Genomic DNA, 24,476 nt, shown 5'->3' on the forward strand with positions numbered 1-24,476 from the left:
GGAACACAGGCTGGATAGTGGCTCTGGTGGACCGAACTTGGCCACCCCTGATCTAAAGGCTAATATTTAGACTAATGGGGCTGCATACGACATACTGTAAAGAAACTTATTGGGTTAACTTCCCCTTTAATGCCAAATACAAAGACATGATAACAATATGGCTTCAAAAGGTTCTGTGGTGCAACACCTGACCTTATCCAACAGCGCTTGCACACATTAACATCTGCGTCTTACACAACAGCCATATTGCATTTCGCCAGCCTGGATCACCTGAGGCAGAAGGGCAAGAGTGTTGAGGCGGCACGACAAGCTCGCAGGGAGATTTAGGAATCATCTGCAAAGAGAATTCCTTTCCCCTCTTTCATTCCGACTCTATTTTCTTTTACTTTTTGCTCTTTTATGATAGCTTTATTCAGCCCCCGATTATAAACATCTGGTGGACGAGGCAGTCCACGCACGCACACAGCGAGGTGGCACACACAGCGGAAATACCACACACGCTCACGAGGTTGACCCTGTCAGGTCCAGTGGATGGAGGGATAGAGGGAGGAAAAGAGGGAGAAACTGCCACAAAAACACACAACAAGGAGCTGAGGGTTAATGGCGTTCCCATCTCTGTGATAAGAATTCATTCTCTTCTATTACCAGCACTTATCTACAGACACTGCCTTGTGTCGCCGCTCTGCTCCTCAAATACACACCCAAACACGCACACACACAATCATGCACAGCGAGGGTCTCAGATCGATAGATGATCCTAATGAAGAAAGCAGCTGTTTCTCGGCATACCTGCCCGACTCTATCAGATCTCGCCGCCACGTTTGTCCTTCTTTCCATCCATCCATTTAGCTATCTATCCATCTACTTTTTAATCTTTTCACACAGCTAGCCGTCCACATATATCCTATTTGTCCCTCCATTTATTCCTCCTATCTGAACATCCATCGCTACACTGGTTAACAGCCATACTGGCGAGGCAGATATCGTTTGTAATTGCCCAGAGTGGCTCTTGTCATGTAGTCAGGGTTTATTTCTTCTTCTCTGAACTAATACCAGGCCAAGAGGGGGAAATCAAATTTTAAAAAAGCAGCGGTTTTAAGAGCATATGCCCTCTGTTGCCAATGTGTGTGTATCTATGGTGTGCAAATGGGCCTGTGAAAGCAAGGAGACGAATAGATGTTGTTTAAAAAGATCTTTATCCTATTAGGCCGCTGTATTGTTTTAGCAACATGGAAACTGACTGCTTTCAGAGCCCTCAGACACAACAATGTAACGATGTGTGACAGTCAGAAAAAAAGGATGTAATTCAAAGCTTGAAAGACTATTTTTTTGCGAATCAACAACTTAATTTAAGGAGCAACTTTCTAATTTTTTGGAAAACAACCCTACCACCCCGCTCCACGCCCCCCCATTCCTGAACCAAGGTTTTGATGAATAATATGACAATATAACAAATTAATTTATTTTATTTTTATTTTTCATATAATCAACAGTTTTTATTTCTTGAATTACTGGTAATATTATTATTATTATATTACATCATTTGTGAAGTGGAGTCAACCACCCTAAGCACTTCGATGCGCTACCTGTGTCAGTTTTAGGCTAGTTTAGCAATTAGCATGACTTTTCCATCTTTTCTCGCAATCCCTTCGTGAGAACAATACTTGTCAGATGTGTAGCTTATTTGCTGCTATGGAGGTGATGACTACTGACTCAAGAGCGGGTCAGTAACGTGTTCAGCCGCAGTAGTAGCCAGTAAAGCTTGTTGCGAGCTAGATGGTTGTGGCGGAAGTAGCATTGAGCGTGTGTGCGTAGGTGGCGGATATGTTATCATGCATACGTACAGATCAGCAAAACATTTTGGACAGTCTCCGCTGTTAAGAATTTTTTTTAGTAGTTAATAGTTTTGTTTTTCTGATAACCGCTGAATAGGGTTAGGGTTGGTTGAAATGATTTATTCACTTTAATTGTGGCCTTATCTACTATACTTGTGTTGGATTCACATTACAAGGGAATGCATTCGTGTCAAGGCAACATTCCTGAATGATGGGCGCTACCATTTAACTAGTCATGTGACATGATACTTCCCTTTAGAGAGGAGGGCAAAAAAATGCCTTGTGTTATTATGTCTTCTGGAGTGCGGCATGACTTCTCAACATAAGAAGAATATCTCTAGGCAGAAATATTCATTAGGTTGCTGAGAATCAGCTGCGAAATGACCACATGGAACCTGTAATACACAGGCACAGACCTGGGGCAAATGCCCCGGAGAAAATATTCCCAAATGGTTATAAAGTCGAGTGTTGGCTTTCCTTAGACCTTCTCAAAAACATGCAAAAAATGTCCATTTCATTACTAGCTAAACAATGTCATATGGGCCCCCACCAGCCCTAATAGAGGCAGACAAAGACGGAGCAGCACACATATGCTTCGAATAAATCAGATTACCCAGGGAGCGGGGGTGAGGCGGGGAAGGGAACGAGGGAGCGAAAGAGGGAAAGAAAGGGAGACACCGCCAGACACTTAGAGGATTGACAATATTCCTGTTTTTTGCTACCTCTCCCCCCCTCCCCGCAACCCTCACTTTCCTTTCCTACACCTCCCCCCCGTCATGCCCCCCCCCCCTCCTGCCTTCTTCAGCGGGATCTGTTTTAGATTTGAGCCAGAGCTTCAGCCATATCTCTCCCTTATCTCTGCTAGCCGTCAGAAAACAGAAAGCTCCGTGTTTCCATGCATTAGACTCCCAGTTCCTGACACGCCACTTGAAAATCCCCACAGCCCCTCAAAATGGACGAGCAAAAGTGCAACGAGATGATTTAATCAAACGAAAGGCAGGTTAGCGGCTTGCATTTGATATGACTTTTTCTGGATTGGTCTGGGATCATATTTTTTTTAGGAAAAGTATTATTATTATTATTATTATTGTCTTAAAAAATAATTGATTGATAATCCATTATCAAATTAATAACTATTTTAGTAATTGAATAATTATCCCCAAAAATGTATTATCCAAAAATGATCAAAATCCTCTGATTTCAGCCTCTCAACATTTCTGTCAATGATTTCTGTAGTCCTTCATGATAGCAGACTGATATATTTTGCATTTAATGCAAACATCCGCTTTTAATTGACTGAACGAGTAACTGAATCCATTTAAAAAATGTTGTTGAGAACATCAGTAATCCCCCTATTTTAATAATTAAACAATACCAAGTAAACAACAATAATTGGTTAATAAGCAGCAATTAGGGAAATGTTTTTACATTTTAATGTAAAATAAAATATTAACCAATTATTTGATTTATCTAAAAATATTCAACAGTTACAGCCCTAATTATTACTGTTGTTATTATTCAATTTTTGTGTATCAATTAATCACATGCTCTGAGAATAACATGCACCTGATCTAACTATAACTGCTTTCAAAGCAAACCCAAACAAAACATTTTAACGGTAATATAGGCAGAGGTGTCCAAATGTTTTTCTTTGAGGGCCATATACAGAAAACTTGAATATCCAAGGGCCACTGTCATTTTTTGTATACCTGTATGGCATGGACTGCTTAAAAGTGGACAGCGGGCCACTAATGGCCCCAGGGTCTTAGTTTGGACACCACAGTTTTTTGGTCTTTACTCTTTATTATTATTACACACGTATTTTCACAGGTACAAATATGCCCACATATACAGAGCTTAACTTTTTGCACAATTCCATAATAATAAATAATTCAGCATCGCGCCAACAAATGTCACTTTAAATATCCTTCACATTATCCTGTATTCCCAGCTAAACCAGCATCCTTGTGCTTGAATCACAATTTGAGAAGCGTCAACACGCGCTGTTGTTCTTTTCTCTCCAATTAGCACTTTTGATGACAGGACATGGAATTATCGACTCCCCTTGAAGTTTGAACAAAAACATGGGAAAACTGTAGTGGTGGGGTGTATGTTCAAAGAAACAAAAATCTATATTCAAATGACTCTTTCTATTGATTTATAATTAAGTCTTAATTACAACTGGGCATGGACATTCAAACTGCGCCGTCACAATAGCGGGAAAGGAGATAGGAGAGCATTATTGATACACTTTAACAGCGGTGGTCGCCCAGACATTGATTCAGACATTTTGCGGTGCCTTTGGCATGCTTGGAGGATTTAAATGAACAGGCAATTGAGGAAACACACACACACACACACACACCCTCTACTGTGCACCTGCATGCACAAACACACAACTAAGTGAACTACACAGGATAATTAACCTTCATTGGGGAAAAGTCAGAGCTGGCTTATCTGCAAACTAAACTGTCTGTGTGTGCCCATCAGGTGTAATTACATTATTAGGTGAGGAGCTGATTGACTTCAGGTGGGGCTGCAGGAGGGGGAAAATAAATAGGTTGTGATTTGTGCGCGTGTGTGTGAGGGCCCATATTTATTATTGGCTCAGATGCTTGTGGCGTCTTTTGGCGGCATCTCGCCACATGGCAGTGTATGTCCCCACGGGGCTAATCAGGTATCTGATACCTTTTGTTTTGGGAGCTCATTGATGGATGAAATCTTTATCTGCGCTATTGATCAGGGAAGGGTGCACGGGTCCTAAACTGTCTGTCTAGCAGCCTGCCTGCTCCGGCTCTAACAAGATTGCCAGGGCCGAGTATATCAGTTAACATTTAATCAATGGCAGCTTAAGACACTGGGGCACTGGGAGAGCGGCCCGCCGCTTCAAGCCTTCTGCCCCAAACCATTACCTGGGATTGAAGGCAAAATGTGTGTGTGTGTGTGAGTTAGATGGGGGTCCGGCAGATAATTACGAGGGATTTGGACGGGTAGATCACATGTCTTCGGGGGACAGCGGTGTGTCCATCTGTGTGTTAGTGCATTTGTGTTCACGGATGTGAGTGCGGACTTGTCAATAAAAGAAATGGGAAACACACGTACTTGCAATATGACATATAGGTAAAGCCATTTCTTTTCTTACAATGCAAAATAAATACTACGGTAGATGATTGACTGTAGGGATGTTTGATAGCATTTTTTTCAGACCGATAACAGTACGAGTACTCAACTTTACCGATACGTATCAAGTAAAAAAACTGATATATTTAATGAAAGACATATAATTTAATTGCAATTTTCTATTCTTCTAATTTCTAGTTTCTGATATTAAAACGGCCAGAAGAGGCTGGCAGATAATGGTATCGGCTGCTGTCGCGCATACTGATACCTTGAAATATGGCAGGTATCGGCCTGATACTGATATCCGTTATCAAGTTCTCGCCCATCCCCAATCAAATGTAACCTTTTGATACTCTATAGAAACTTATCAGTTTTGATGAAGTAACAGTTACATAATAAAACACTAGTATTGGCTGCTCTCTTGTGAGCTAGAAAGTAGAAATTAGAAAAATAGAAAATTACATTAATTTCATGAAATTTTAAGGAACGATTTTGTGATATATAGGTCTTTAAAATTTAACGACTCAAGACGGCAGCTTACACCAGTATCGGCTATCCTTTTGTGGCCATTTTGCAATCAGGTACGAGAAATTACCAGAATAGAAGATTGCCATTCATTTCATGCAATTTTAAGGAAAAAAGCTATATCGGGTCTCTTTTTTTAAAATCATCTGTCTTGTCATCTGACTTGAGTACTCACACTGGTATCTGTCTGAAAAAATGGTGGTATCAACAGGATTGTAAAACACTGTTCAATCAATAGCACATATTTGTCAGCCTTCGTCACTGGACTCCATCATCATCATCATCATAATCATCATCATCATCATCAAATCACAACTTTAAAGACTTTTCAATGAGACCATATACATTGTCTTGTATCTGTGTGTGTGTTTGGTCTTATTTAACGGGGGAAGCCCCTCGTTTTATCCAAAGCCTGGGAGAATCCCACCACCGAAAATCAATGTTTGTGAGAGCAGACTACGTGAGGTAGCGTGTGCGTGTGTGTCAAGGTTTTGTAAGACAAATCTCTCCAGCGCGCGTCGCTTTAGTGCTATTGAACCAAGCTTCGATCACTTGGCCGCTGTGAATAATGCAAGGGAGGCTACTTGCTCACTTACAGCACAGGACTCTAGCGGCCGTGCGAGTGTGTGTGACAAGATGGCCCCCTTTCTCCTTGCAAATGCAACACGGCAGTTCCCCGACATTCTTCCAATTGGCCTTCTTAATCTCGTGTCAGATACAGGAACTCCCACATTGATATTGTCTCATTGAGTGTGTGTGCCACATATGTGTGTGCACGCACGTGTGTGTGTGTACGCTGGAGGCTCCTACAGTAGATGGGAAGAGCTTAACTCAAGTGGACAGCTCCGTGGTACGCACTTTGACACAACCTGACTCATTGTTACATTAGTGGAATATCGTCATTAAAAAAAAGACAATTAGAGACGAGAAGAGTAAAAAAAAAATAGGTGAACACGCTCGTCTTCATGTCCTCAGGTATGTGAAGCATATATATTAATAAACAGAGCTACAGAGTAATTATTTTGATTATAAATGATGAGAGTCGTGTGTCCTTCTGCTAATTAAGCTGAAAGATGTGGAATGGCACAAACCGTAATACTTTCATGGTTGATGTGGCCGGGGGGGACAATGGACACACAGATGCTTAATGGCTCCGTCTATGAACAACATCTTCTCTTTGGCCATAACCATCCCTGTCATCACTTATGAGGCAATTAAACAAAACATCACTTCCTATTTCCTCTCTTTCTTTTTCTCTTCCTCTCCCACTTGGCTGTTCTTCTTCCCTTCCCATGCGACTCAAACAGGGTTTCAATTTCAGAATGCTGATTGTCTCATTGCCGACTCCATGCATGTAACACTCACTGGCACTCTCGGGACTGGCCTCTTTGACTCCCACAAGATTCACCTGCCTGTGTGTATGTGTGTGTGTGTGTGTATAAAGGGGTGATGAGGGTGCAAAATGCCTATTACGTTGAGAGTGCGGTTCCTCTTACACTGGAGAGAATTCTCTGGTGCCTAAAGAGCAGAAAATTGCAATGCTCCTCTTCCTCACTCCCCATTAACCTGTGTTTGGAAACAAAGAACTAGCCAAGTTGTGTGTTTGTGCGTTTGTGTGTTAGCACTGAATTTAACTGCAGCTTCCTCCTGTCTAGAGCTGAGAGTACCTCACGATGCGGTATGATGTCGATATTTTGTCAACAATTGTATCACGATATACGTAAATCAGAGTGTTCCCTCCCACAACAGCACAAACAAAAACTTTTACCTGCGCTCGTCAAAGAAAATACCAAAAGACGTCATCAATTAGACTCCACTCGAAGAAATTAGTTGATTGAAAACATGGCAATGATTTATCCACAGTTAAAAAAAAGAAATGAAAATGTTGGGGTAAAATAAATAATAAATAAACAAATAAATAATAATAATAATAATAATAATAATAAATAAATAAATAAAATAAAATAAAATAAAAATAATTATAATTATAATAATAATAAACAGTACACTGGTTTGGTAACCTTAAATCTTAAATTTATGTAGAATTTTTTTTTTTTATAGAAAAATAAGGGTGTTTTTTTTAACTTATTTTATCTTTCACCAGCAATGCTCACCAAATTGAAGATTAAGGAATTGACCTGGATGTTACAAATTTACACACAGCCTAAAGTCACTGTTTGTTAAAAAAAAAAATAAAATGTGAGCATTAAATATGACACACATTCAATTAATGGCAACACAAACACACATATCTGACAAGGATTAATGTCCTTATAACTTCATGAATTAAATATATTGCAATGCACTCTTGGAACAGAATGACAATAGTTTTGCCCAAATTATACCATAAAATGTATGATTTTCTGACATTTTTAATGTCACACATTCTGTAAATTATCATTTTAACGTTAACGGGTATTCGGTGTATTTAATACAGTAAAACAACATTTTTGGTTTTGACAGTCCTTTACAATGACGGTATTGTATTTTTAGTGACTTTTTTTTTTTTACAGTGTGCACTATGGTAACACTATGTTGCAGTTGGTGCGTAGGTGCGCAAATGTGTACATTTGAACACTGGATATACTGTATCTGATACTGGTGTATCAATACAGTACTGCGGGAAATATTAACATATCACGCCATTTTGTCCCAAACCTTCTCCATTCTTTATTACGTCACTCCTATTCATTTTTCAGATCTGTATGCATGTTTCCAAATGAAATGTTTCCTCTTTTTTGTTCCTCCCTTATGTCCCTTGTTATAAAAGAGCAAACGAGGAGATGTCATCTTATGAAGAGCTTGGAGATGAATCCAAGGAGGCATATTTGTTTAATTTACACAAAGACATCCTACATCAAAGTCGAGACCCCGGGATCATTCTGTGGATTTTTCTTCCGTTTCTCTCCCAGCATCCTTTTTTGATTCAGTGTCACATTTTTTTGTCTGTCTCTATTTTCACAGTGTTATTAGTACATGATAAAAGCAAAAAGGGATGTCATGACACAAGACCCCCGGTAAGCATTAGGGGGTGGGTGAGAAAACGAAAGAGAATGAAGGAGAGGGTAGGGAGGGTGCAAAGGGGAGCAGCAAAGATGAAAGAGATTTTGTCTGGAAATGATTGCTCACAAGGCATTGATTCTGAGCTTTAATCTCACATCGGGCGCTCAAATTTCCTATTAGGGAGATGAAGAAGTGAGAGAGAGAGAAAAGGGGGATGGGGGGGCGTTGTCTTCACATACTGTAGGTGGGAGGTGAAACTTGGCAGGAATCACTATTTGGCAGACAAAACTTGCATTTTCCTTATTCTAGACACTTGCTTGGCCAAAAATATATATTTTTACACTACAGTTCAGAAAGCGAACGTTGAAGACTGACACACACACACACACATACAACAAGCCATTGACAGGGGCTATTGCCGCAAAGCTTCCTCCAGTTAGCGACGATTAGCCTGAGCTATAGGTAATCAATAGCCTCTATCAATTCCATACCTCCCGCTGATGGATGAGGTAAAGGAAAGAGAGAAGAGTGAGCAAGGAGGGAGGGATGACAGAAATTCTTCCTGACAATACCAACTTATCATGTGGATCTGCATGTGTGTGTGTGTGTGTCAGCCGCCTCCGATGTCCATCTGCGAATTGTATCATCGCCGTCTCAGATTAGCGGCTGCTTGGACCAAGCCACAGCATTGCCTGGTTACCGTGGCTCCGGCCCCGCACGGGCCCCCTCCCATCACCTGATTGTTTGTCTTAATGCTGTGTGACACAGCCCATTGTTTTGTCCATCTGTGGTTAAGAGTCAATGGACAGAGGGTGTATGAGGGGCTCAGGGAGAGAAAAGAATGGAGGTGAAGGAGGATGAAATAAAGAAGAGCAGGGGCTAAAAAAAAAAGGAGGGGGGTAGGAGGGGGAAAAAAAGCTGAAAAAAAGCTGAAACAAAATGAAACGAAGGAGACTCCAAGTGAGGGAAAACATCGGCTGTAATAAGCATTGTTCATCAAACCGGACTTTATATTCAACACTTCCTGAACCATAGGCTCCCGGGTCCATATGGACCTGAAAAGAGGCCTTTTGTGACATCATAGACGTCCTCTTCAAAAGACTTAAGTCATATTTAGTATGCGTCCTCAGAGCCCTACGGCTTTGTATTGTAAATAAGGCTAATGTGGCATTGGTCAGCTATGCTAATTCAGATAATCAGCGCAATTTTTGTAAATTATAACTGTCAGTGTGGCAGGGCGCAGAATCCTTGGCGGAAAACATGAGGGAACAATTTAGCATGGGTAATACCCCCTCCACCAAAGAGCTGCCTCCACTCAAAGAAAAACAATCGGGCCGCGATCTGACCGCCCCCCCGACACACCATTTCAAAAATAGTTTATGGTGAACGAGGCTCATTTCTTCAGTCAGGCTCTCTACAGTATGTGCACACACAAACCGCACAGTAATTATCATTTGCTTGCATGGAATTATTCAAAAAATGACCACACTGCCTTAGAGAGCTTGGTTTTGGGGAATTTTGGAGTAAATTACTGCTTGCCCAAAATATATTAATAATACATATATTCATCATTTGCGTGCAGGGTCTTATTCTCTTTTGGCTAATTCATCATTTCACTTGTTAATCTTTATTCTTTATTCTCTATTCGAGAGGGTATGATGCAATGACTTGTTTGTTGTCATTTTACATACATTTGAATGAATCATGTAAAATATGCCATTTTGTTCTAAGATATAACTTACCAATAAAAGACGATTTGATACGTGTCTCGATATATTTCAAAGTGATTTGGTTCGGTTCTCTTTTACATGATTTTTTTTTCAGTTCAAACCAGGTTTTGTCATGTATATATTAGAGCTGTCAAAAGATTATTATTTTTAATCAGATTAATCACATTTTAGAATTCTGATTAATCACGATTAATTAAATAATAAAAAAGGCTCTTTTAGCAACTTTTTCCTCCGCCAAATTTGACAAGTACCTGTTATCTGTTAATTATTTCAACATTTAATGTTATGAGGACGTCTTCCACATTTTTGATCCACTGCACGCTCTCATCTTCCTCTTTTTCTAATCAGTTAATTAACTTGCATAATTTAAAATAAAAAAAATGACGCCAATATTTTGACATGAAAAAATATTCAGAATGTCATTTATTAAATGTTTTACTTGAATGCATGTAGTTATGTTTATTGCTAAAGGATAAGCTAAAGGATCATCTGCGGTCAAAATTAATAGTGTGATTAATCTGCGGTCAAAATTAATAGTGTGATTAATCTGCGTTAATACATGATTAATGCGATAATTTTTTGTGATTAATTAATTATTTAACGCTTTAACTTTGACAGCCCTAATTAATATATATATATATATATATATATATATATATATATATATATATATATATATATATATATATATATATATATATATTGATCAGGCGTTGTCAGATTGTGCAGCTGTATCAAATGTTGTGGCCGGTAAGTATATAAACTAGTAAGTTTATCAGTTAGTCTAACTAGTTGTAATGTGGCCTACTCTGCAAACCAAAGGAGACGGACGGGTGTGTGTGTGTGTGTGTGTGTGTTGCATCCATTCTCCCGCTCCTCCGGCCATCCGTGAATGTTTATGTGATGGCCACAAATTACGGAGACAAACCCTGGAAATAGACTTCTGTCTGAAGAGAGACCTTCCTGAAAATAAAAGAGAACCACTGGAATGGCAAAACCATCCCCAGCGAGTAGAAAAAAAGATAAAGGAGGGAAAGTGAGCGAGACAAACCAAAAATGCCTCAAAGACATCTTGATGTCATCACGCACACATACAAAATGATCTATTTTCCATGCTGAAAATCAAGCGATCACATGTTTACAAATGCACACGCACACACAGTTGGTGAAGCGAGGATTCATCAAGGTCCAGCTCCTCATGCAAGTCCACATCTCCATTCATTTACAAGCACATCCAGGAATAATAAGTGTCCATTAAGCTCATTTTAGCCTACAGCCGCTAGGAAAGTGGTTAGCATGGTGACAATAATTTGACTCGAACCCAACATGCCCCAGAGCCTTATCACTTAACAGAAAACAAAAGGACACACGCAAAGTATTTTTGGTCTCCAATTTCGAAGAGGTCTTTTGTTTAAAAGGGGGACTCAGACAAAGAAGGTCCTCTCCCTCTCTGTTTATTGCATGTTGTGTGGTGGGGGCGTGTAGTGGGAGGTGGGGGAGGTCGCGGCTACGGATGACAGTCCCGGCTCTCACAAGTAATTACCTCCATGAGATCCCATCTAACATCCTTTTTTACGGAGGACAAGTGAAGAAAAGAAGAAACAAGTATGCAGGGGGGAAAAAAGTGTGCCCTTGTGTTTCTGCTTGATCTGACTTATGAGGAGCTTTGCACATGACGGTCACACGGCCGGCTAATGGGCGACGACACACACTCACATGCGCACACACCTCCTTACAGTACAGTTGAGACAGAGCAGCAAGTCAGAGCTAAATCCCTTAACTTCAGAGAGTCTCCACAAGTTTGGCTAAAAGTAAAATGAAAAATGTCATGCAAGCTGTCATATTTCACTTCTTCCGCATGGACTTGTTTAAACAGCTCCATTCAGGGCATAATTTTATTACAGAGTGGAGAAGCACACACACACATTTTTCCCAAAAACTTTTGGATGACCCTTAAAGCAAAACGGCCTCAAAGCTGAAAGGCAATTCATTTTAGCTAATTCTTATGATGCAAATGGGCTTTTTTTTCTTTTTTGAATCAACTGTAACACTTGTAATTATGCACACAGAAGCACAATTTATCACAGGGATACCAACACAGTGAGCTTTTTGTCTTTGAGGGAAACCACTAAAGGATCATAAGAATTTGTCCTTGATGAATTATGGGACAAATGATCAACCAATGGCATGAATAAATGTGGTTTGGAATTTTTTATAGTATGTAAGAATGTATCTCTGAACGTTCTGAACTTATGATCCCATGCTTGTGTTGTATTGAGCAAAATAACACCACCATAGTTGAGGCTTGGAGGTCAGCTTCCATAGTTGATGTAGACACCAAACTCGTTGAAAATGACAATGCTTACATGCAGCCAATAACCCTTACAAAACCCGCATATTGACATTGTGCCATGTAAACACACACAAAAACTTGAATATTCAAAACATGGAAATATGACGCTTGGGTTACCCCTTTTTTAGCCCGAATCATTTGGTCATATACCTACTTTGCCGAACATTGCTTTGTGTTCTGTGCATGCTCTATTCACAAGGAATCTTAGTCTTTACAGTCAGGTATGCGCGGCGGCCATCTTACATTGCCTTTCCTAAGCGAGCCTAACTTGAATACATTGATTTCTCCGTGGCGTTTTCACGTGAAAGTGGTGAAAATGCCACAGTGTGTATATATACGCACATATATGCTGGTATATACGTCCGTGTGTCTGACACATAACCCACCAAAAATACACAAACAGAGGTGAACAAACATGCCGACGCAGCACAATTTTGAGGCGAGGAGGAAACCGACTACTTAGTTAAAAGTGGAAATGATGTGTATTTGTGTAATGATGATTTACACGGGAGTAACTCAATCACAGAATATTTCACATATCAGAATTTTGACCTTAACCCGAATATTGACTGCATGTAAACATAGTCACTGAATCAACAGTGCCCCAATTTACCAGAATGTGATTGTTGATTCTCATATTTGGATGTATCGTGTGATGTTTCAATGTTTTTCCCCGAATATATCGATTAGCACAAAACACTACTTTAATAGTTATAATAGTTAGCGTTAAACCAATACAATAAACCAGCGCAATGAGGCAAAGAGACGCAGTAACAAAGCAAGAGAAGTGTTGCTTGCGTACGCCTGTCAAAACACCTCCTCCCCTATGTTGCGGCTCCACAGTGCTGTACCCTTAATTAGGCCATAAAATCAGCACCCAAATTGTTTAATGAAAGCCATTCACATGTACATAAAGTCTGGAGCATTAGAACCCTTATTCCCAAATGGGCCTGTAATTATCTGGCTCAGCGCCAGGTCCCGGCTTTAAGAGAAAGATACCGGTCAGCACTTAAATTAATCTTTTTCATACCGCTCTCTAATGAACCGAAAGTGCTCGAGTCAGGAGTTGTAGCCTCAGAAAAATAATAGCATGCGCACACATACAGACGAATACAGGCTCTTTAAAGGGACCGCTGGCTGGAAATGTTTCCTACACTGGAGTCGTTGGCCCCTTAGTTTCCCCCGAATCTTAACTCTTCATCTTTCCAAGACTTTGTGGGCAATTCTTTGTTTCTAACTTTGGTGAAATCATTTGGGAAGAGATTTTTTTTTTAGGATTAAACACAAAGCAAAGCCCATAAAGACTTGGAGGAGTTTGGTGTGGAACCACTTGCGAGTCCTAATCTCAACAACCATTGCAATCAACTGTATTAAAAAAAAGTAAAAATAATTTGAGTAACTCCATGTTTACAGTGGATAATTTTGTCCATAAACAACTGCTTATCTAACCATATGACTAGGCTGCTATTCCCTGTTTTGATCACTGACTAGGATTGAACTTTGGCTGACAAAAAAGGAGCTGTACCGATATGTACACTGTAAAAAAAAATACCCTTGACATTCACTCTAATCACTTTAAATATATAGCCTGGCCAAAAAGAGGGCAAAAGGGGAAACAAATAAGCCCAAAAAGTGGTTTAAATGCTGTGTGCTTTCTTTTAAGTATTACCGTAGTTTCCCTTGGAAATTCCCCATCGGGAGTCAAATCCGCCTATCAAAGAACGGCGCGGTGACAAATATGGTGCATTTGATGAGGAAGACTTTTGAATTAGGTGCAGTGGTCGAATGTTGCTTCTTTTTTTTTTAAATCTGGGATTGCGGCATCTAATGAGTAGGACAAAAAAAGGAGCGGAATTTTGTGCTGCAGCTCCAAAACTTACAGAAATGTGATCTGTGTGTAATTAAAACCAAAGTTACACCAGTAATGAGCGTCCATGTCAGGGTGGAGAGTGTGTGGTCAAGAAAGGACACTTTGGAATGCACACACACATACACACACATGGATGTCATGCCAAATGCTATGCTGGAATGCTATTCAAAGCATGTTACCTTCTTTCCCCCCAGCCCCTCCCCTCCCTCCACCCGCTCCGTCAGGTCAAGCAAAGCAAAAACAAGTTAAGCGCTCATTTTCTCCCTACAGCATTAACATAAGGATGACTAAATAATGGACCCTGACTCTTCTGGTTTAAATTACACCACGAGACCCCGCTCTCCTCCTCCACCCCTCCCCTTACACCCTCACCAACCATCAAACCCCCCATTCAAAGAAAACGATTAATCTTTCTCCTTTTTTTTTGCTCTCTCTGAATGTTTTACAGTTCTGTTACACTTATTAGCTGCTGGCAGGACGGAGACCCTTAAATGAAAGCCAAATTGCTTTGGTCATGAGAAAGGAAATGAAAGCTCACTCCAGGGAGAGGCTGCAAATGTGTGTGTGTGTGTGTGTGTGTTGTGTGTGTGTGTGTGTGTTGATTGTAAGTGTGCACAAGCTGCGAGATCCTCCCAAGGTGAAATTTCATAAGCTGCCCGCCTGCCTGGGATGTCCCTGTGCACGCAGCTTGTGTGTATGTGTGTGTATGTGTGTTTGTGGGAGATATAAGCGGCAGCCTAATAGGAACAGTATGCTCATTTTGGAGAGATTAGGAGGGAAGGAGGGCTCTGTATCGGGAGACGTGATGTGGATAGGAAGGCCAAAGGCGAGAGGGAGGGAGAAAGATTTGACAGCATGTAGAGGGAGTGGTGCGAGAAAGACGAGATAGCGGGACTGTTAGGGAGGAAAGTAAGGTGGATGTAATTATAGCCAAGGGCAATCACAGTGGAAAAAAATAACATAAGTGGAAAAATAAGCACGATTTTGTAAAGGTTGCAGAAGTAAAAATTCGGCACTCCAAGGTATATGCCAGAATTTTGATGTGAAGATTATCCAATTATTGTCAAAAAGTGGACCAAAATGAATTGCGATCTAGCTCTTTGTATTTCTGCTAGGTCAGTGGCTCTTAATCTGTGTTCAATCGAACCCCGGGGGTTCGGCGAGTCAGTCTTGGGTTCGGCGGCGGTCAAGATACACACCCAACTCAAATGATTCGTGGTAATTTGGCCGTCATTGGCTGCAGGTTATCAAGCTACATTGCTTGGCCTGTCTGCTGCAGGGAATTTGGTGCGCTCAGTAGTTGACTTGTGGCTGTTGTGATGGTACGTCGTGTGAATTCTTTATTATAGAAATCACTTTATATTTGGTTGAGCAAAAAAAATATGTGTTTGGACGAATTTGTGCAATATGAATTCACATGTATAACGCAAAATATGGTGTACCGCAGGGTTCAATTTTGGGACCTCTCCTGTTTTCATTGTATTCCATCTTAACTCATTAATTTCCAGCCATTTTCACTGAAGCAATCCCTTTTGCTCCCGGCTGTTTTATTGGATTTTGACTGATTTTGCAAGGCCCACAGACTATTGTGTTCTATTGCTATAAAAACATGGAACCTACCAAAAGAAAGATTAGAGTCTCTTTCATCATGAAGTACATTTCTATCTGTTTCCGTTTTGCAGCAATTATCATTAGAATATAGCAAAATGTCATCATTATTCACAAATCTGTTTAAAACAGTGGGGAAAGAGCTTTTTGCAACATGGCCCTGCTTGATCTCCTATACTCTGCTGCCACCTGCTGGCCATTTTTGTAATAACTGCAATTGCTTCAAGCATTCCCTTCAGTTCAGAGGCTGCATCAAAGCCTTCTGTATGCTCTAGTATAAAAAACAACAACATGAAATAATATAATTATGTCTTTGGGAGCATGGTAATATTTAAAATAGAACGTATTTATACATTTTTGGAAGCAAATGAGTTAAGAATTACTGTGCTAGGTGCTATACTATCTCCTTGACCTGAGGTAAAAAATAAAAATAAAAAAGACCAAGTCACAGACCTTGACTTGAGGGACACTCCTTAACGTGGAACAGCTCATGGAGGCTGAATCCATCATCGTCCGCTCTCAGGCCTTGCTGGTGCAGCTGCAACTTCCTCAGGCCTTCGTTCTGCTGGTGCCGGGCTGAGCGGGCATGCTGGACCAGATTGAGGCGAGCCTTGGTGGAGTAGTCGCACAACGTGCAGTAATAGACGCACGACTCATGGCTGTAGGCGCTGTCCAGCTTGTGCAAATACTGTTAGAGAGAAGGGAAAAGACAGGAAGCTTTTTTAGAAGCAACCTCAATCATACCAAAGAACATTTGGGGGAACATCAGTGAAGCAAGTTGCCTGAATCATGCCTATATCATTTACCACTTTATTGCTATTAAAGCTTTTCGTTCTGCTCTGGTTGCAGTTCAGTTCCAAGGATCCAAAGCCCAGAAATCCCACTTCCCTGGCTTCAAACGAGCCAGAGACGTCAATGGATAACGTCCCAGCCACTTTGTCTATTATTTCCAGCTATACTGTACATGTTAATTACACACTACAGTATGTGAGCTGAAGCGGCCCTAATAAAGCAAAAAATATATATTCTGAAACCCACATTGGGTTTTGCGCTTAATTTTGCATTTTATGACAGCATCATGTAGCAGTTAAAACATTATATTTATCTCCAATAAAATATTATATGACAACAAAGAAAAGGAGAAGAAAAACGCCTGTATGTATTAATTGGCTAAGTCTGAGGTGAGGTGCAGACTCAGCACATAGAAAAAGTCAAAATAAGGGCCTGGGAGGGGAAAGCTGTTTTTCTCTGAACATTCACATTGTCCAGCTCTTTTCATTGTTGCCAGCTGCAGGGGTTTCGCATTCAACGTGTGCTGTCATTTGCAAGGCCCGCATCTCCAGTTGCCTATTTAATGGCACTGCAGCCATGCAAAGCCGCCCCCTACCTCTTGCCCTGCCCTCAGCGCCTGCATGTGCACAAACTTGCAAACATGCACGCACAACACAGCGAGCCTCCCACCTCCGACCCCCACTGACCCCCTGGTCTATAGCAACCCACCTTGTCCCGCTCCCATACACCCGGTCAAACCAAGCATATCGAGTGTGCTTCTGTTGTTGCTGCCGGGCTAATGAACAATGCACAAAAACAAAAGAGCAGGGCAAGCTTTTATTATCTGATCCTCTGTGGAGGGAGGAGGGAGGCACAAGTGGGGGCTGCAAAGACACAGGGCAAATGTTGCATTTCATTTCATTCACTCTAAAAACAGTTGGGTCACAAATAATCCATTTAGGGTCAATTGTGTTATTTTTTGGCCCAACTCTTAAAACAGTTGGTTCACAAATAACCCCATTTGGACCAATAATGTACTGATGTCCAACGTTTTCTCCTGGGTTTTTTTTTAATCATAAAACCCTTTTTGTGGGGTTGTTTTATGTGATGCAACTTAGACATTTAAGTCAAATTGACCCCCCAAAAAACATTGAGAAAACTTTTGATATATTGACTCAAATATTGGATCTGTCTTTTTCTTTTTTTTCCTTTCTTTTTTTTTTAACCCAAATTTTGTTACTTCTGACAAAACTCAATTTAGAATATTTTTCTTTATGGGCAAAATCACCCATTTGCTTAGGTTATTTTTTAAAAAAAAACATGACCTGTTTAATGTGAAGCAATTTAGAAAGTTGGGTCAAATTGACCTACGTAGTGAATTGGTCCTTTTTTTTTTAAAAAAAAAACAAATTCGGTTATTTTTTAGCCTACAACAGTTGGGCAAAAAAATAACCTAATTTGGGTCAATTTTGTTATTTTTATTTACCCAACACTAAAAACCGTTGGGTCAAAAATAACCCAATTTAGGGCAATAATGAACTGAAACATTACTTGAGTCAATATATCTAAAGTTTTCTCCAAGTTTTTTTTAAATTTTTTGATATAAAACGACCCATTTTTGTTGTTGTTTTTTATGGACAAAACGACCCAATTTGTTGGGTTGTTTCAAACATGTTTAGTGTGCAGCAACCCATAAAGTTAGGTCACATTGACCCAGGTAGTGATTTGATAATTTTTTTTACCCAAATTTGGTTATTTTTGACCCAACAGCTCAATAATGGACTGATCCACTACTTTGGTCAATGTGTTGGTCAAAGTTTTCTCCAAATTGTGTTATTTTTGACCCACCTGTTTTTAGAGTGTTCTTTCCTGCTACATCCAAACATAGTTGCATAATCATAATGACAACTTTGTTGAACAGGTGGGGACAAAGGTGTGGGCATGTGTGTGTGTTTGTGTGCGGTGGGCTGCAGGTGTGTGAGCTTTAACTACACCCCCCCCCTCCCCCTTCTGTCTTTGACAAACAGGGATTAGCAACTTAGCTACAGCTGCTAACACATCTTTTCTTCATTTGTTCTTTCTTTCTTTTGTCGGAAATCTGACCAGGTTTTTCTCATGAGGCGGTGGGACGTCCCTGCGCAGTCAGAGGCCCTTTCAGAAGTCTTAAGTTTTAATTAAGTCCAAGTTGTCAGAAGAAAGCTCCCCTAGACCAGAGCTCAGGGCCATTAATTACAGCTATCTTTGTTTCTCTGTGAAAGGAGGCCTCCCTTGCACCCCCCCCCCTCTTTTTTTCCCCTACACTCCTTTTCTTTCCTGCCCTCCCTGGAAGGAGACAACTGAGCTGCAGTCATTGCACATACGTGTGTTGGTGGACACTCACAAGCATATGTCACATGTAAGAGTTGAACGTCTGTTGTCTTTCCCAATACCTTTTTTTTTTACTGATACCAATCATCATGTTCTGGCCTGTCATAATGGCCTTACATCATCACACCATATTCTATGCAGCATACACAAGAGCCCCTATAGATCCGCCATGTCTTTCATTCTGTCATCAATCATTAGTACTCCAGTGTAAAAACAATGGCGCCTTTCACCACGCCTTCGTTTTTGTTCTTTCTTGATTCACTTGGGATTTCACTCCAGTTACTTATTCTGTACATAAATGGAAACTAGCGACAATGAATGAAAGTCGTTAGCATTGAATAGCAAACTGACACTCAAACACGGCCTTGATTTTGTCCAGTGACAACAAAGCCTGTGTTCTTTTTCTTGAGCCTTGAGCCACTGATAAGTCTGTGAAAAAGAGTGAGGTTTCAACAGGAGTCATCCTTGACTGGTTTTCAAATGTTTCTACTGGCAAAGCCATTCAGGTAATTGAACTGGTTGGAAATTAAAACGCTCATACAAATCAGCAGCGGCCCCAAAAATGCTTCACGTGGTTCAACGTTTTGACTTATTTGCTTTTAGGGATATGAAGCGTCAGTCAGACAGAGTTGAATGATACACTTGGGGTTGAAGCGGGCTGCCAGCTAGGTTTAGACCTAATATTAATTCTCTCGCCATCAGCACATTCCAGAGGGTTTGTTTAAGACCTAAACTAGAGGGCTGTCTGTCTGTCGCTCTGGCACTCGGCAGGCGCTCTGGAGATCGCAGGCCAGAATATCCATGATTTATGAATGTTTAAAGGAGCACTTTGACTCCTGCCAGGCGTGGGCTGTGTAATGCATATTCAAACACACAAACAGACTGTTCCTGCTCCTGGGTTTGCGCTTGTGTCTGTATCCCATTTAAATGTGGATATAATGGATGAACCTGCTCTCTGGAGACATCAGCGGGATTTAGTTGTTTGGAATTAGTAAGAAACTGACATTTTTGGGGTGATGTGAGAAAGAAGATGACCATGGCAGATTAATGACGTAATGAAAACAATAAAATCTAACCCTTAGCCTACAAATGTGTGGCTTTAGATGATCACAGTGTCTGCTTCTCATAAGGCTGGGTATTTAATTAAATTGTAATCATGATTTAGATTTTTTCTTCTCACGGTTTTATAAACATAATCAAACAAAAACGATTATGATGCCGAACAGTGCCATGTGTGCATGCAAATTCCGCACCCTGTATACACTGTGTTGCTTGTAACAAGCGTGTGATGTATGTTTTTCTGAATTCTCTGAGCATGGTTTCAGCTGTTTGATGACAACCGAGTTACAATTGAATTAAAAACTTAACACACAACAAAAATAATTATGCACATTCTTCTTTTACAAACTTCCCCAATGCTAATGCTAGCATTCAATGGGGAAGCCTTTTGATGGGCTCACAGAAAATTAGCATTGAGATCTGGGAATATTATTTCTTCAAATAATGAATATTCACACACAAATGCTGTAGTAACAAATACAGAAAAGTAACATAATGATATATTGTCTTCCTAATCTGTGAAAGATATATATTTTTTATTGCTGTTACTTTAATTTTAAATTTATTATTGTACTATTTATTTTCTGATTGTAGTTTTAAGTTATATTTAAAGTTGAGTTGAGCATTTGAATTAAAACAAAGTTTTGAAACCAATGAAAAATAGTTTTTATTAATCATGATTTTAATATCATGAATCAAAAATAACTTTGATTGTTATTGTTTTCCATAATCGCCCAGCCCATTAGTGATTTGGTATACAGTATAAACACTGAGTGTCCCATAAAAGTTGTTTACCTATAAACCAAGGGTGTCAAAGATATGGCCTGTGGGCCAGATCCGGTCTGTCAGGGGGCCCAATTTGGCCATGAGGACAGAACAGAAACTGCAGTTTTTCACGAAAATTAACTGTTGTTGGTAATGTTGTCCAATGCTGAGCGCACTGATGACCACTTAAATGGTATTCTGAAATTTGGCTGTTACTCATGATTTGATACAAACAAATTGTGCTCATTTTTGTTACTAAATTTCAAGATTAATCTGTAGTAAGATAATAATGGGAATATTTTCAGAATGTATTTGTCATTATTTGCACCCAAAAAAAGAGGAACATTTTGACCTGTTGTTATAGATTGGGCCATGAACATTCTGGTCCGGCTCACTTGAGATCATATTTGGGTGAAAGTGGCTCTTGATTTAAAATGAAAGGGTCACAGCATCTTGCATGCTGAAGAAAGTAAAATAATAGGCAATGTAATACCTGGTTATATACAATTTTCTACCAAATTCTCAGGGGAGCACTTTAAATTAACACGTATAAGCATTAGTGCCACATTATTGCCTGTGTGGTTCCACAGAATTACAAAAACACTCACACGTCCTTGTAGCTTATGGCACCTCAGCACAGCTCCTGGTGGTGGTTAATTGTTGGAAATTAGTGTTTGGCAAACAACCAAATAAGCTAACATTCCCGGTGGGCCAATCAAGCTCATAAACAGCCCCCTGTCATGGGCAGAGCATTTTGTAGCGCACACACCTCTCTGGATGGTGGCGGATGTGCATGCTCACATCCCCCCAGCCCTTCACGTGGAATGCAAATTACCACACGGGGGATTTACTGTTTATTTGTCAGAAACACAACATTGTCAGTCTTGTCCATAAAACACACGCGCGAACACACACACACACACACACGCACACAAATTGGGAGAGGTTGGAGGAGAGTTAATTTGACAGGTGTGGGAAGCTCCCGTGCGGTGTTTTTGCTTGTGTGTGCGAGAGGCTGACAGAGGACTACATTCATTATTCTGAATGAGATGTTTACAAAACACCTTTCTGGCACACACAAACACAAGTACACACACCCCAGCGCGCGCTTGGTTCGTGGGGAGGGGAAGCGGCCGCGCTGCATCACACTCATTTGTTCTGTCTGTGGTGGCAAAGCTGTCTCATTAACTGAATTCTTAATAAGGCAAGGCAAAATACAGCCCCGCAAAAACTTATTTTATCTTTCTTCTTCTATGGTGTGTGTGCGTGTGTTTATGCATCAGTCATTTCCACAGCACGTTTTTTTTTTTCATTTTGCGTGTGTTTTTGTGTCTGCCTATATAATTTCAACTGTGTACGTCCCTTTTTTGTCTCTGCCTCTGATTGTGTGTGCAAACTTGTAACGACAAAAATATTTCAAAAGAAGAAGGCTCACTATTTCCTCCATAAACCGTATTACAAATTAGGGTATTCACAAACATGACTCCTTCCTATCATTAAGTGCAGAAGCTGGCTATTAATGAACACATACAGCCACCGCAGCTATGTCTTAATAACCGCTACGTGTGTGTAAGAGCATGTGCATACATGTTTTACATGTACTTACGTTCTTGTGTCCGCTGAGGAGTGGGTTGCACACATGCTAACTTGCCCCCGTCTCACTGCGACAAGAAATATCTCTTTATCTTATTTTCAGAGTTTTTTTGTGGAAGCACGGAGCTAGTAGTTAGCTACTCCTTGTAGAGCGTCACCAGCTTCCGGTGCTATCCCATGGGCCCCCCTGGGAGCCATCTGAGACAAAAAACAGCCCCACTTGGCCCGGCAAACAACAAAAGCGTGTTTTGTTCCTTCAAACTATTTTAAACACATACCAGCGCTGCCTGGAAGGCTGCCAAGTGTAGAATTCCAACCTGTGCTACTATCTCCCAAAAGCGTTACTGCCTACCACCACTCAGCCCGCGGGACAAAGGCGAGTGAGTAGCGAGATCACTGCTGATGAATCCGCGGTGCTAAAAAAAGAAGCTGAGGGCGCTAGGTACGTGCCACCTTACTTTAAATGTTAGCAAGAGTAGCGAAAGTAAGTAAGGAGTAGAAAAACTATTTTGAAACCACATACAAAAATTGTGACTGAATCGACTTGAAAATGAAAATGTGCAGTTGGCTAACAAGATTCTCAGTGCTATCTTGGGTGCATTGTTAAAACAGAGTAACTAAACAAACAATAGGTAGGTTTCCACCGACCTATTTCTTTTCAAATTTTCAAGAATTGCGAAAATAAGCCTGAATTTAAATACTAGAAATTCGAACAAAGGCATTTTTTTATTTACGGAAAGCTTTTTACACTGAATTTTCAGCGTCTCGATAAAAGGACACTGCAAATTTTGGCTATGGAAATAAGTTTTATGAATAAATAATGATAGGAGCGGATATTACGTTGCACGACTACATAGTACGTGACACATACATATTACATATTGTAGTCACGAAAAATGACGGTGGACCATAAAGTAAGGTATTATAAATAGTAAGAAGTAAGAAATTGAAATATTTCTGGAATTAATAAAAGAAGCAAACATTCTTCTTTTGTTTACAGTCAGCCGAGTGTCTTGTGGCAGTGAGATGCTCTCATATGGTGTCATCCCATGGCGCAATCTCAATATTCGCAAAATACACGTAAACGGGTATAAGTCATATGTTCGTTTTGGGAATTTTCACAAAATTTGCTTTAAAAATTTCATAGCCAATAATGCGGGCATAAAGCCAGCTTTTTAACTACTAGCTTTTGCTGCCTTGAACCAAGGTAATTTTGGTTAGCAAAAATATGAAATACTGTAACTGAAACTGAAATTGAGAAAACCATTATTAGTTATTAGTTATAAGGACATTAATCTTTTTCATATGTGTAGTTTAATGTGTCTCTTATTCGGCACGTTTGTGTTTGATTTATGTTGGTCTTTGTTTTTTTGTTTTTTAAACAAGTTATCTTTAAATTGCATGTAAAATAACGACATCCAAAGCAATACCGTGTACAAGTTGCATTGCTCATCATTAAACCCCTTTGCGGGCCTAATCCTGTCCGTGGGGCATATGTTTGACACCCCTGACATAGACCATGACGGTTTGTGCCACTCAGTCAATAAGAACACATGACAACAAAAGGACTGGCCAAGGCTCTTTCATTGTCACTCTTGTTATGTACAAAATCCCAATTATGTGTCTCTTTTTCTTTTTTTTTACATTATGACCTTTACTTAGAACATTGTGAGTTTTTATACAGTATTGTGAGCTTTTTTAAATCGGCGACCTCTTCAAAATGTTGTGATAATTATCTCGTATTGTCAGGTTTATATAATGATAATATTGTATCGTGACGTTTGGACATCGTTACATCCCTAAACATTATACAGTGAGAGAAAGATGAAAACGTTATACACTTATTTACAAGTCCCTTTTCAGACCTGAACTTTCTG

General features: G+C 40.1%; 1 protein-coding gene across 2 annotated transcripts in view; it reads right to left on the reverse strand.

The window, feature by feature from the left end:
• zfhx4 (zinc finger homeobox 4) overlaps positions 1 to 24,476 on the reverse strand; it is a 93,556-nt gene that overhangs the window by 27,654 nt on the left and 41,426 nt on the right. For both annotated transcript variants that reach the window (XM_077553986.1, XM_077553984.1), the window contains exon 6: positions 16,498 to 16,732. In XM_077553986.1, coding sequence (XP_077410112.1) covers positions 16,498 to 16,732 — 235 coding nt within the window. The remainder of the gene's footprint in view (positions 1 to 16,497; positions 16,733 to 24,476) is intronic.

Source organism: Vanacampus margaritifer, chromosome 20 (assembly GCF_051991255.1).
Source record: "Vanacampus margaritifer isolate UIUO_Vmar chromosome 20, RoL_Vmar_1.0, whole genome shotgun sequence".
Classification (NCBI taxonomy): Eukaryota; Metazoa; Chordata; class Actinopteri; order Syngnathiformes; family Syngnathidae; genus Vanacampus; species Vanacampus margaritifer.